Raw genomic sequence first — 12252 nt, 5'->3', positions numbered from 1 at the left:
GCTGATAACTGCAGGAATCACAAGCAATAGGTTGCACAAGCCCACATCACGTTGGCTGCTACGTACAAACGCGAAACGCATCTTCTTAAAGATGTGTAAGGGATAACTGGGGCTGTGGCGTGGATGCACACCTAAATAAAAATTAACAAGTTATTTTAAACTGCTTCCTCACATGCACACACACATGTTCATACGCAACATGCATGTTAAAGCGCAACGCTGAGTTTAAGAAACACCAAAACGCTGCACGTGAAAATGTCCTAAAAAAACAATCACCAGCTGTATTTTGCAATTAATCATTTATTTGTTCCCTGCGATCCCCCAAATCCCCAGTCACATGGAAATTTCAGCTCCAAGGCTAGGCTGCATACGTTCTCCCCTGTCGCCCCAAGCACCAGCTTGTCAGAGCCAGGCTGTAAAATCTCAGAAAGGAAAGAAAATTTGGCCCCAGGGTGACAGGGGTGGCACAAGGGCTGCCCCAGCCAGGGCAGTGGCTTCACACAGGGGCGAGCGCTCGTGGCCCCCCCACTCCAAACGGTTAATGGTGAGGAGTTATTGAGAGTGACAACTGTGTATGTTCCAGGCAAAGAGGCTGGTGAGACTGTCTTCTAAGGAAAAAGAGGGAAAGAAAACTAAATTAGAGCAAAATGGACCCAGAGGTTAATGAGCAGACAGCCCAGGCAAGTTCTTTTCACCTGAAATAGGAACCAACGCAAGGAATTCCAATGTAAGAGAAATACTCAGGGTCAAACGTGGATTCTTTTTGGGAAAAAAAAAAAAGCAAACCCAACTTTTTTTTTTTTTTTTTGGCTAACATCTCTGCCACTGGAACCCTCTGTGGAGTTTGCTGTCGCTGCTACAGCGAAGCCCGTAGCCCCGCTGGCTGCGGTGTGCCTGGCTGCGCAGGAGGCTCACCCCTCTCCTGCTCCGGCAGAGTAGGGTAAGCAGCATGCTATTTGCACCGAGAGCATCTCGATGTGACAATCGGTTCAAATTAATGCTGCTTTTTGAGCCTATGAGACTAAAATGGATAATCTTTCCGAAAAGGACATAATCTCTCATGGGTAAGATACATTAAAAGGTTTAGCTGAATTTTATCACACTAGCAGGAACTGCTGACTGTGGGTTTTAATAAGCAGGGCTCTCCTTGCTGTGACTGTCTTCGTTCACCAGCAAAAGGGAACATTTCCACCTTCTGCCCAAAAGCATTCACACAAATAGGAAATTCACACCATCTAGGAAATATTTTTTATTACCAAACTCACTGTATTTAACGACATGATTAAAATAAGAGCAAAGTGCAGCAAAAATTAAGCAAGGGCTCCTGAACTGGAATATGTTGAAAGACCCCAGAAGATTTTTGCATCACTTTTTCCTCCCTTTAAAAATACCAGATTGTTCTGTTAAAATTCACGTTTACCCTCCCACTAAAAAAACCCCACAAAACAACACCTTAATGCTTTGGTTGGATTTGTTTAATAAAAGATCATACTCCCTGGAAGTATTTCAGTTTGGAAATCACACGGACAAATAGCGTTAATAATGTATAAGTTTGAGAACCCTGCTACAGATGACTACATGACAATATTTTAGAATCAGTTTTCTAATTTTAGGGGATTTTTTCAGACTCGAAACATATTTCGCCTTTGTCCTGAAGGAATTTGCATTGTTTCAAAGTGAGGGAGGGAGCAGGTAAAAATTTCCCCCCCTTGTAAGTTTTTCCCCAGCTACAAATGGCTGCAGCATCATTGACCATAAAAAGGGGAGTGCAGGGTTTCAATTTTGAAAGTAGGGTGGGAAAACAGATTTTCAAAGTTGTATGTTAGGAGCCCATTAAAAAGTTAGAACACTTCCATTTTTTGTAGAATTAATTAGGAGGGGAGGGAGTCAGTTCGCGGCTGACAAATCCCTTGATCCGTTATCCGCAGAAGGACAGCAGAGGGTATGCGGCGGCGGGGAGGGTGATGTCCTGATGTCCTTCCCGAGCAGGTGAGCCAGCACGGCCACTGGGGTGAGGTGGCACGGGGAATCTGTCCCTTCACAAATTAATTTTAAAATTTTATTTAGGCTTCTGACAAGGCGACGCAGGTTTTCAAGGGATATGCGGGTTTCGCTTAGGCTCAGCAGAAGTGTCTGGGACTGTTTGGTACCCGCTTTTACCCTCACGCAGAAGAGCCAGGAGGAGTGATGAGGATCCCTTCCCTTCCTTAGCCAGAAATTTTTGTTTTAAACTCCTACCAAGTTCTTCTTCAAATTGCACCTAAAACACGCGCAGGTCTCAGTGAGTAGGTGTCTATAGAATGCTACACCTGACTCAAAAGCCTCTGTCACACCAAACCCCTAAGCTTGAGTTTAGAGAAATAATTCGTAAATAAGGAATATTAAGCTACCACAGTGGTTAAAAAACCAGCCGAATGACAGTATTTAGCATGTTCCCTGTGAGCCCTGGCCTAGAAGTACTCACAGTTAAAAAGCGATGGCTATCAGTGGTCAGGGAAACCCTCCCGAACCTGTGAAGTTCAGAGCGCAGTTCCCATCCCTGCAATTTGCCTTTGACCATCATGGCAACACGAACGGTGAGGATTGTGTCACCACGTACCCTCGAGGCAAAGAAAATTTTCTCTCGTGCTTTGTTATCTAGGGACGGTATTAAGAAAATAAAAATAAAAACTAAAAAAAGGAAAGATCAAAACGTTACGACTACTCAGGTAAGTCAGTACGTTAAAGCTCGTGGAGAGAAGCAACACAGGAGCACGTTTCGTCTTTCCATTGCAGAAACACTCCGACAGCCACAAGCGTGTGCTGCACATGTATAAACCATCCGGATTAAAGTATAAAGGCTATTTTGTACTATTTTGTCGTTAATGGATAAGTTGTGTTCCCTGTTACCCTTCTGAAGAAGGGGCTTCTTCTAAGTCTAGCTTCATTCGGGAAGCTACAATTCTTGGAAATCTTAACGCTGGGGAACAAATGGTGAATGTGCCTAGAGCCACATCCACAGCTCATCAGCTGCATGGATTTTGGAACTGCAGTATTAGCCATTTTCCAGTCTTGACGATACTTTAAAGTGCCTTAACTACACATAACACTCCACCGTATGAAAGCCTAGAGGAAAGGGCTGCTGCTAGAAAAAGAGAAACCTATGCGGCCGAAGACGCTAACATTGACAAAAGGAAATGTTTTCAAAATAGCTGTAGTAACTCAAAAAAATACCCCCAAACACAGCAAGTGATGGTTGAAAATAGTTATAAAAACAGTGAAAAAGATAATTTTGGCTAGGTACAAATTACCGTAGATGCAGGAAGACAAGCAGAATAGCATTAGGCGTCGAGATTCACTTGGTCAAGGCACAACTTCAGCTGTACCTAGGCAGATGACAAATGTAATGAAATGTTTAAATTCAGGTATTTTTTTCCCCTTCAAATTGGTCCTGCTGTCTCCGTTCCAGACATCTAATTTAGTTCTACTTTCGTATTCCCATCGGGCTCTGCAGTGCTGGTCTCGTTCCTAGGATGGAGCGGCCTCAAACAAGAATGCTGGGTATATCCTGCAACAAGCATCTAAAGCAGGTCTTTTTCAAAGGTCTCGCTAAGCTTCATTTTTGTTTTTTTTTTTTTAAGAAACGTTTAGTCCGTAAGAGAAATCCCCAAACGGACTCAGGATTATTTCCATTTTCCTCTGTAGTCCAGACAGTTTGGATGTATTACCGGTCTTTTGGACATTTTGACTGCCTACCTTAACGTTGACGGGCAGTCTGTACCCAGCCAGCGCTTCAGATTAAGTTGTTGCCTTCTGCCCTACTGTTCTGATAAGAGACTGAATACAAAAGAGCGAGCCTGGGAGAGCTCCTTGGGGTGAAATTAGAAAAGGAACTGGGCGTCTGCACAGATATTTGCATGGCAGCAACATTTCAGGAATTTAATAGACCGCTTCTGCAAAAGTCTTTGGGGAAGAAAAAAAATAATAATAAAAAAATACCTCTACAGAATGATCGAGAGCTACACACAGAGAAATGCTTTCAAAACACAAGCATTTAATTTTTTTAAATGTTAAGTGAGATGTAAATATGTACGTTAGCAACAAAGTGCTCAAAAGCATACTGAAAACATATTCCATACACAGTTAGCAATAGAAGTCTGTACAAAAGTAATAAAGTTACACATTATAAAAAATACTCCGTAACTATAATTTAAAAGAGGGAAAAAAGACAAGGGAATTGATTTCTCAGTTCATATAATTTATTGCAGTTAGCACACAGTTTAAAAATTCACCAACACACCAATAGTACAAAACTAAACAGCATTATAAGTTATTCCCCCCTCAGGAAAATAAAACATACTATGATTGTCAAAGCTAGATGTCAGTCTAAGTTTTAGAACAAAAGAAGAATGTGAAACTAAGGAAAGGAAAAAAGCAATCACTCACGAGGACCACAAAAAAATCCAAGAGAAAGTCCATTTTCCTCAGACACTGATTGTCTTCTCTAACTTAAGAAAAGAATGTAGTTTTAAAACCTAGAAACTATTCAAGTAACTAAAGATAACGCTCCAAGGCCATTTTCACAGCTTTTTTTTTTTTTTGTTTTAAATGCCATTACAGCCAAATTAACACACATTTGACCAAATATTTCCAAAACAGTCCAGCAATACACAATGGAGTTTTCCATTCAGTATCTTAAGCACAAAAATAGGCTATGTTTACAGTAGTTAAGGCGATCAAATTTTAAACAAAAGCAGAGAGAAAAAAAAAAAAGGGGAAAAAAAAAAAAAAGGAAAAAACAGCAAACGTTTTCCATGCTACTCCCATAGACCTTATTTGTAAGTGCAAGACAGGAAAACAAACACTGTGCAAAATGCTTTTGACCTGCGTGTTGGTCATTAAAACCACACGTCAGGCTGCAGTCTCTGCTGCTTGGATACGCATAGTCCTCCCCCTGCCCTCCCCCGGCCCCCCTGCCACTCAGGCCTTCCCAGGCCTTTCAGCCCCGGGCTTTTTTTTCCTTTTTTTTTTTCAGTCCACAGCCTCTTTTCAACGGGGGGGAAAAAAAAGAACGACCTATTGTGGTGGAGTGGTGCAGCAGGAATCCTACAAATGCTCATCTGGGGAAATGGACGCACCTCAGTTGGAGCTGGCGTGGGGTCTGTGCAATTAGAAGGGGTCTGGGGTTAGTAAATGCACACCGCACATGCAAATCTCGAAGCCTGGTTGTAAACATTCTTTTTTTTTTTTTTTTTCCTTGTTAACGTAGCTAAATCGGCGACTCGTAGCTTAAGTTCTTCTCAACTTAAAGACAGTGGGAAAGTAAATTTAAATTAGATAAAATAAAAACAGTGCATTTCTCTTCTTCGTAACACTGGCATTTTCAACGGTGTCGGTTTTTTTTCCTAAGGAAATTAAATAATTTTCAACTCACTCGTTAAAGTTATACAATGCAAACAAAGACAAAAATATACTGAAAATCATGCATTTCTGTAGCGTTAATATTTACTTTTCAAGACTCAACTAAGAGCATCAACACAACCTGCCAAGTTCTTTGATACCTCCCCCCGGCCCATGTAATCAATTACAGTATACAATAACAGTAATTCACATTTTTTAAACACACAGTTCATCACTGCTGAAGCTGCAATATCCTTTTTCATCCCAAGCAAACCTTCACGTAAGACAGAGTCCCAGTGATCCCAGTGTACTCTCAGGGTTTTTGTTTTATGTTTTTGTGTTGTTTTTTGTTTTGTGTTTTTTTGTGTTTTTTTTCCAGTGGGAACTGTCAGAAATCCAGAAGTTGCCATAATAAGTTTTAAGTCAAACGCTTGTTTAAAAATAGATAATCCAGCATTTCAGAAATTTTCCATTTGGGTCTAAAAGCATTCAGGTTTCCAACAGCTAGAAAGGACTCATGCAATTATAGAAATGTAAAGGAACTGACAAAATTGGGAGAGGATTTCTACATTCAGATTTTAAGAGGAAACAGATCGAGAGCTTAAAAGAACGCAGTGTTTTGGGGAAAATCAAGCCACGTCCAAATTTTTTGAATTGGAGATTCCTTAGAAGTAAAGTATCCGCTGGCTTCTATTCCAAAAAGGGGGAAAAAAAACGCTCCGTAATTTGTTACTTTGTCGGATTACCTCTACAGTTCATTTTTTATCGGAGTGCTAAATTAGTGAAATATTCATGCTGCCTTAAAGTGCAAAAACAAGCTAATAGCCAAACTTTCAGTTCAAGGAAACAAGATTGCTTTTAGACTGTACCACAACTATATAGATTTATATATATATTATTTATATATATAAAAATTTTATTTCCAAAGTTCTTGTGAGCTATCTTCTAAGGTCCAGTCTCTGACAGTAGGTAAGCTCAGTGCTTCGCTTTTGACAGACAATGAGTTCACCAACTCACAGTGAAACTTCCGAATGTGTCTGTAAAGGTCTCCGGACTGCGTGAACCTGCGTTCACACCACTTACAAGCATGAGGCTTCTCCCGCGTGTGAACCACCGCGTGGCGGCTCAGGTTGTGGGAGTACTGGAAGCTCTTCCCACACTGGGTGCAAGTGTAGGGCTTTTCACCTGAATGAGTCCTCTCATGACGTTTCAAGGTGTACATGCAAGAAAAAGTCTTACCACACAATGAGCAGGTCGGGACATTGACATCGGTAGCAGGCTTGCTGCGGATCCCGTCCTGCTCTCGAAAGTGCGTGCTTAAATGGATCTGCAGGATGTGGGGGCTAGGAAAGACCTTGTTGCAGAGAGGACACATGAAAATTTGGCCAGCAGGGCTAAGTATGTTTGACACGTAAGGGAGCAAGCTGCTGTCCATGTTTCCTTCCACCTGGACTCGCTCGTTCTCTGGAGTTATCATTTCATCATCGCTTGCCTTGTCCTCTCTATCTAGCTCCCTCAAGACCGAATCTTCCCTCATCGGAGCCAGGTGGGCCGGCTCGTACTGTACCCTGTTATTAGTGCTCACACTTTCTTTCACAGTGCTATGTTCCATATCATAGTCATTAGTGCCAACATCACTCTCATCACAGGAAGCCTCTTTCTCCACCTTCACCTGAACCAGGCTGCTTCTAAGCATGTCCTGCGAAGAGAAATAAGAACTGTTCAAATTTTCAACTCCTGAAAGGCTGGACTTGACAGACAGGTCCAGCACGCAGTCAACATCTGCTGAATCCCTCACGGAGGTGACAGACCTCTGGGACAAAGACTCTGTTGAGCTGCAGGGGCTGGCTACTGTTTTTCCAGCTGCTGCTGTGTGCGTCTCTGCCTCTCCGCCAGTCTGGGGAATGCCTGCTGAGTCTGAGGGCAATCTCATCCACATGTTCCCAGGCTCAGCCGCCAAGTCCCTTTTGCTAGGCAGGATGTTCAATTTTTCATCTTCTCCATCGTCTTCATCGCTGGGCAAGTCTCCTGGCATGTGGCTGCTGCCGTCGGAGAGGCTCTCCACTTTGTCTGAACAACTTGAGGCGTCTTCCTCCTTTTTTGTACTGTCTGCCTCCGTGGTTGCTTTTTCTTTCAGCTTCTTTTTGCAGACTTTGACAATGTCATACATGTGGAGATAACTGGCAGCTGCTAGCACGTCTTCAATGGGCAAGTCTTTGAACTGGAGCTTTCCTTCGTACATGAATTCAAGCAGGAGAGCGAAAGCTGGGGCTGTAACAATGTCGCTGTTCAGATGAACAATGTCCCTTTTGTCCAGCTGGTCCTTGTAAAAGAGGTGGAAATACATGCTGCATGAAGCCAGTACAGCTCTGTGCGCTCGGAACTGGGCATCTCCTACCAGAACAGTGCAATCACAAAGAAAACCCTGATGTCTCTGCTCACTCAGACACTGTAGCAAATGTCTGCTGTGGTCAGGAAACTCCATACTGTCTTCATAACCTATAAGCAACGAGATTTTAAAAAATTAAACGTAGGTCGGAATCACAGAACTTACGAATCCAAGTTATTCCACTCTAAAAGCCTCGTACTTACAGTGCCAGAATGCTGGTACTGGCACCACGCAAAGATTATTTAACACGCATGTAGGATGGCAACTCTTTCCCCCATCAATCACTGATGTTACGATTTCCTTTCCGTGGTAAATAAGCCGTTCTAATAAGTGCATAGGTACACTTGTAATTTTTTTCAAGTATCACTGCTGTTCATAAAATCTGTTCAACAGTTTTTTTGTTGTTTTTTTTTTTTTTTTAAGGGAACTTCCTCCAGATTGCGTCCCTAGGAGGGCAGACGCCCCCCCCCCCCAAAAAAATTTTTTTTTTTTAAACAGTGAGTTTGAGTGATCACTGAGGAGAAAGAAAAAAAAATAAATCACATCATCAACCTTCTTTTCAAAGTAAAATTGTAGTAAGAGGAGAGGTTTGCGCACGAAGAAATGCTAATATAGCCAAATCTGAGGGTCTAACATTCATAAAGTATAAAAATTATTTACGGGTGTCAATTTATATCAACAGCAAAATCAAGATTTCCAGAAATTTAGTTTGCGTGGTTTTCTTCTTGTAGTAAGTACAGTTGCAGGTTCTAAACCTTCCCCATACTGTACAATAGAACATGAGCATTTTTTGCCAACATGCAGAATTTACAAGAGAAAACTAACAACCAAAACGCCAACAAGCACTGCTTCCCCTGTGCAGAAGGACAGAAATTTCCCTCCCCTCCCACACCAGGCAGAGTTTGCAGTACCAAACTTAAAAAAAAAAAAAAAAAAAAAAAAAAGTCATTCAACGTGAGCGTGTGTGCATGTGTGCATATTTAAAATCAGTATCCTGAGTACTGTTCTTACCCAAGTATTTTTCTATTCACCTTCCTTGTTGACAAAGAAAAAAAAAACCTTAAAAAAGAAGTAGAGAAGAAAAAACTCAAATGGAAAGTAAAATCTCTCAAAAACCTATCTTAATCTATTCTTCTGTGATTGATAGCAATGGTCTCCCAAACCATTTAAGCAGATCGTGGCTCTCCAGGCTGGCACATATTATCGTAAAATCCTCATCCCTTGCAAACCAAGATGTACTAAAACTTACAACACAACCCCTACTATATTCTGTAAAATACCATTGCTAGAGTAAAGCACGAAGATTTACAATACAATCACTTTAAGTGCCCCACAGCCAACATCAATCCTAATCCTTAAGAGGGCTAAAAATAAAGATTGGAGGGCAGCTCACAAGGTAGCTGTGATCAAATTAGGAGGCTGAAAGGACAGAGAGGGACGAAGAAGGAAGCTTATAAACATCTGATCCAGCTGACTGTGGCCATATGGCAGCTGCTGCCCAGATAAAGAGATTAAGAATAGAGGAGTGCGATTACAGCTGTCTGGCCAATTCAGGCAGCTCAAATCTACAAGTTCTAAATTAGTCGCAAATACAAAAACTCCTTCAAATAATTATTGTTATGCTGAAATAAAAGATTTCAAATGCTGCACACGAGAAAGAAAAGAGGAAACCAGTCAAGCCATTCTCCCGGGTACAAAAGTTTTTAAACACATAACTGATTTCTATCTTTCAGAAGCACTACAGCTGTATGCTACTATGGTTCTGAGCTGCTGGATATTTAACCGTGAAGTTTAATGAAAGACTTCCCCACAAACACATTTCAGCCAGAACGGTCCTTTCTTGAAAAAAAGGACACTTTTGCATATTTCACTAAAAACCCCCGTAAAGTCATTTAAAAGATGCAGTACAAGAACACAAAGCAGAATTCTCTTTAGGCTTGCCACTAAATCCATTGCAGTTTTGGTGTCAGAAATGAAGAATGAACTTGCTTTCTCCTCCTTCCAAACCAAGACATTCTCACGATATGCATTAAAGTTAACGCTAACAATGTGCCCAAGAACTGATACTCTCCAACTGCAGCCCAAGCCTTTTGACCAAGTCCACTTATCTCTTTAATACTCAATTTCATATATTACCTCTAAACTTGGTTAGAAAAGTAATGTGATTTTTTTTCCCCTGAAATTCAATAAACAACACACCAAAACAGAAATATGCTGTATCTAATCTATTGCTACTCCTACCTTTAGTACACATAAACCTGATTAAGTCCTTTCCTCTGAGTCTTGCTGGCTCCAGGTCTGTTAGATCGGTGGAAAAAAAGCAGACTAGGAGAGACAGATGCAAAGTGGAGATGATGTTAGAGAGGAATGAGATACCTTCTCCACACACAGATCTGCACACACTAACTCCCTGTCTGTGTGTTAGAATAAAAGGCTGAGGGATGGCAGGCTGTCAGCTGCTCTGACATCATGTTCAGATGGAAATGCTACCTCCAGCTGTGCTCCTTTTAATGCCATATGCTACTCCTCTACACTCCTGCCACCAGCTTTTTCTTAGGAGAACTTTTCTCTTCTGTTAGTATAAACAAAATACTTCAAAGTCTCTTTTTTTTTTTTTTTTTGCAAACTTTCTAACGGGGAGGGAGAAAAAAAAAAAAAAAAAAAAAAGAAAATCCTAAACATATGGGGCTCTACCGTAGCCGCAGCAACACTCCTGCTTTTAAGTTGGAGGAGCGCTTTCTGCACCGGCAGCACAGCCCAGCCGGGGGGACCCCTCCAGCCGCCCCCAGCCCGGCGGCCCCAGCCCCGGGGGGCCCGACCTGGCGCCCGGTGGCGGTGCGGGCCGGGCACTGCCGCAGCCGCGCCGCTCCGCTCACGCCGCGCTCCGCCAGCGGGGGCTCGGGCTGGCAGCTACCGCGCTCCCCGGTCCCCGGGCCGCCGGCCCCGCCGCTGGGCGGGCGGGCAGCGGGCACCGAACCGGGATCCGACCCCCCCTCCCCCCCAGGGGGACACTCACACCCCGCCCGCCCCTACCGAGCCGCCCGGGGCCGGGCCGTGCCGGGGGGAGGCGGCGGCGCGTAGCAACTTCCCGGCGGGCCCGGCCACCCCCATCCCCACCGGGCGGCGGCAACTTTTCGCCGCCCCCCTCCTCCGTCCTCCGGCACCTCAGGCCGGGCTCGGCCGCCCGGGGGCCTGCTCCCGCCCGGCTGCGGCTCCCCCCGCCGCGGCCGCCCCGCGGGGAAGGAAGCGGCGGCTCGGCCCGCAGGAAAAGCCGCCCCACGGGTCACGGCGGCAACAAAAGAAAAGTAACCGTGAGCGGCGCCGGGCCGGCCTGTCCCGCCGCCCGGGAGCGCTGCCCCCGCCCCCCCGCCCGGCTGCGCCCACCCCCCGCCGGACCCGCCGCCAACTCCGCCCGCCCCGCGGCCCCGGCCCCGGCCCCGGCGCGGCGGGTGTGTGGGGATGGGGGCAGCGGGACTCACACTCCGCGGCGGCCCGAAGTCTCCGCGCTCCCGCCGCCGCCGCCCGCCGGCTCCTCTCTTCGCTCACTTGCCGCTCCGGGATCGCGCCTCGCCCCCCCCCCCCGCCCGCCCGCTGGCCGCCGCCCCCCCCCCTCCGGCCTCCCCCCTGCCGGCAGCTGAGGAGCGAGCGGGGCAGCCGGCGGAGCGAAGCGGGCCCCGCGCTCAGCGGCTCCCCATGGCACCGACGGCCGGAGACGGCGCGGAGCCCGGGGCCGGGCGGCCGGGCGCGGGGGAGGGGCGGGGGCCGGGGGAGCGGCGGGGCGGGGGCGCCGGGCGGGCGCGGCGCGGGCGCACGCACGGCGGCGGCGGCGGCGGCGGCACAGCCGGGCCCGGGCTGCGGCAGACAGATGTTCGCCCCCTCCCCGCTCCCCACTTCGGACTCCGCTCCCTGAGTGACAGCCCGGCCCGCCTCCGCCGCCGCCGCCGCCAACCGCCGCGCCGCCTGGCCGATGAGTGACGGGTCGCGCCGGGCGCTGAGTGGAGGAGGGAGGCCCGGGAAGGCCGGCAGCGCCGCCAATCGCGGCTGCGTGGCGAGGCAGGGGGCGTGACCCAGCGGGGAGCCGTGGCGGAAGGGGGCGGGGCCCCGCCAAGCCCGGGGAGGGGGCGGGGCCGGCGGGTGGGGCGAGTGCTGGGGCGGGGCCGACGGGGGCGGGGCCTCGCTCCTGAGGGCGCGCGCGGGCCGCAGCCTTTCGCCGGTTGCTGAGGCGCGGGGGGGGGGGGGGGCGGGGGAGGGCTAGCGCGGTGCATGGCGGGACGGCAGGTGCGGCCGAGGGCGGGGTCTGGCCCTGAGGCTATGTCCTGGCCCTGAGGTCAGGGTCCCAGCTCCGAGGCTGAGGTCCCAGCCCCGAGGTCAGGGTCCCAGCTCCGGGGCCAGGGTCCTAGCCCTGAGGCCAAGGTCCCGGCTCCAAGGCCAGAGTCCCAGCCCTGTGGCCAAGGTCCCCGCTCTGAGATCGAGGTCCCAGCTGC

The 12252-nt window shown here is 47.1% G+C and overlaps 1 protein-coding gene across 3 annotated transcripts; it reads right to left on the bottom strand.

Annotated features, from left to right (window-relative positions):
• Positions 1-4013: 4013 nt before the first annotated feature.
• On the bottom strand, positions 4014-11552 carry ZBTB18 (zinc finger and BTB domain containing 18). Of its 3 annotated transcripts, XM_056344240.1 has the most exons (3): positions 11248-11552; positions 10010-10093; positions 4014-7878 (listed from the first exon to the last, which is right to left on the bottom strand). In XM_056344240.1, exons 2-3 carry the CDS (start codon positions 10020-10022, stop codon positions 6296-6298), a joined length of 1596 nt encoding a protein of 531 aa, XP_056200215.1. In that variant the 5' UTR covers positions 10023-10093; positions 11248-11552; the 3' UTR covers positions 4014-6295. The 3 variants fall into 3 exon arrangements, with proteins under 3 accessions (XP_056200215.1, XP_056200216.1, XP_056200214.1); XM_056344241.1 differs by lacking the exon at positions 10010-10093; XM_056344239.1 differs by lacking the exon at positions 11248-11552 and having other exon boundaries at positions 7972-10507.
• Positions 11553-12252: the final 700 nt, after the last annotated feature.

The sequence above is a fragment of the Falco biarmicus genome, chromosome 6, assembly GCF_023638135.1.
Source record: "Falco biarmicus isolate bFalBia1 chromosome 6, bFalBia1.pri, whole genome shotgun sequence".
Lineage (NCBI taxonomy): Eukaryota > Metazoa > Chordata > Aves > Falconiformes > Falconidae > Falco > Falco biarmicus.
The sequence above is the reverse complement of the archived record's forward strand: the minus strand, read 5'-3'. Positions and strand labels throughout refer to the sequence as shown.

Coding starts and splice junctions, on each gene's coding strand:
- ZBTB18 (XM_056344239.1), bottom strand. CDS start 8,104: ATGCACTTATTAGAACGGCTTATTTACCACGGAAAGGAAATCGTAACA. Junction 7,879..7,971: donor AGTACCAGCATTCTGGCACT/GTAAGTACGAGG, acceptor CGTTGCTTATAG/GTTATGAAGACAGTATGGAG.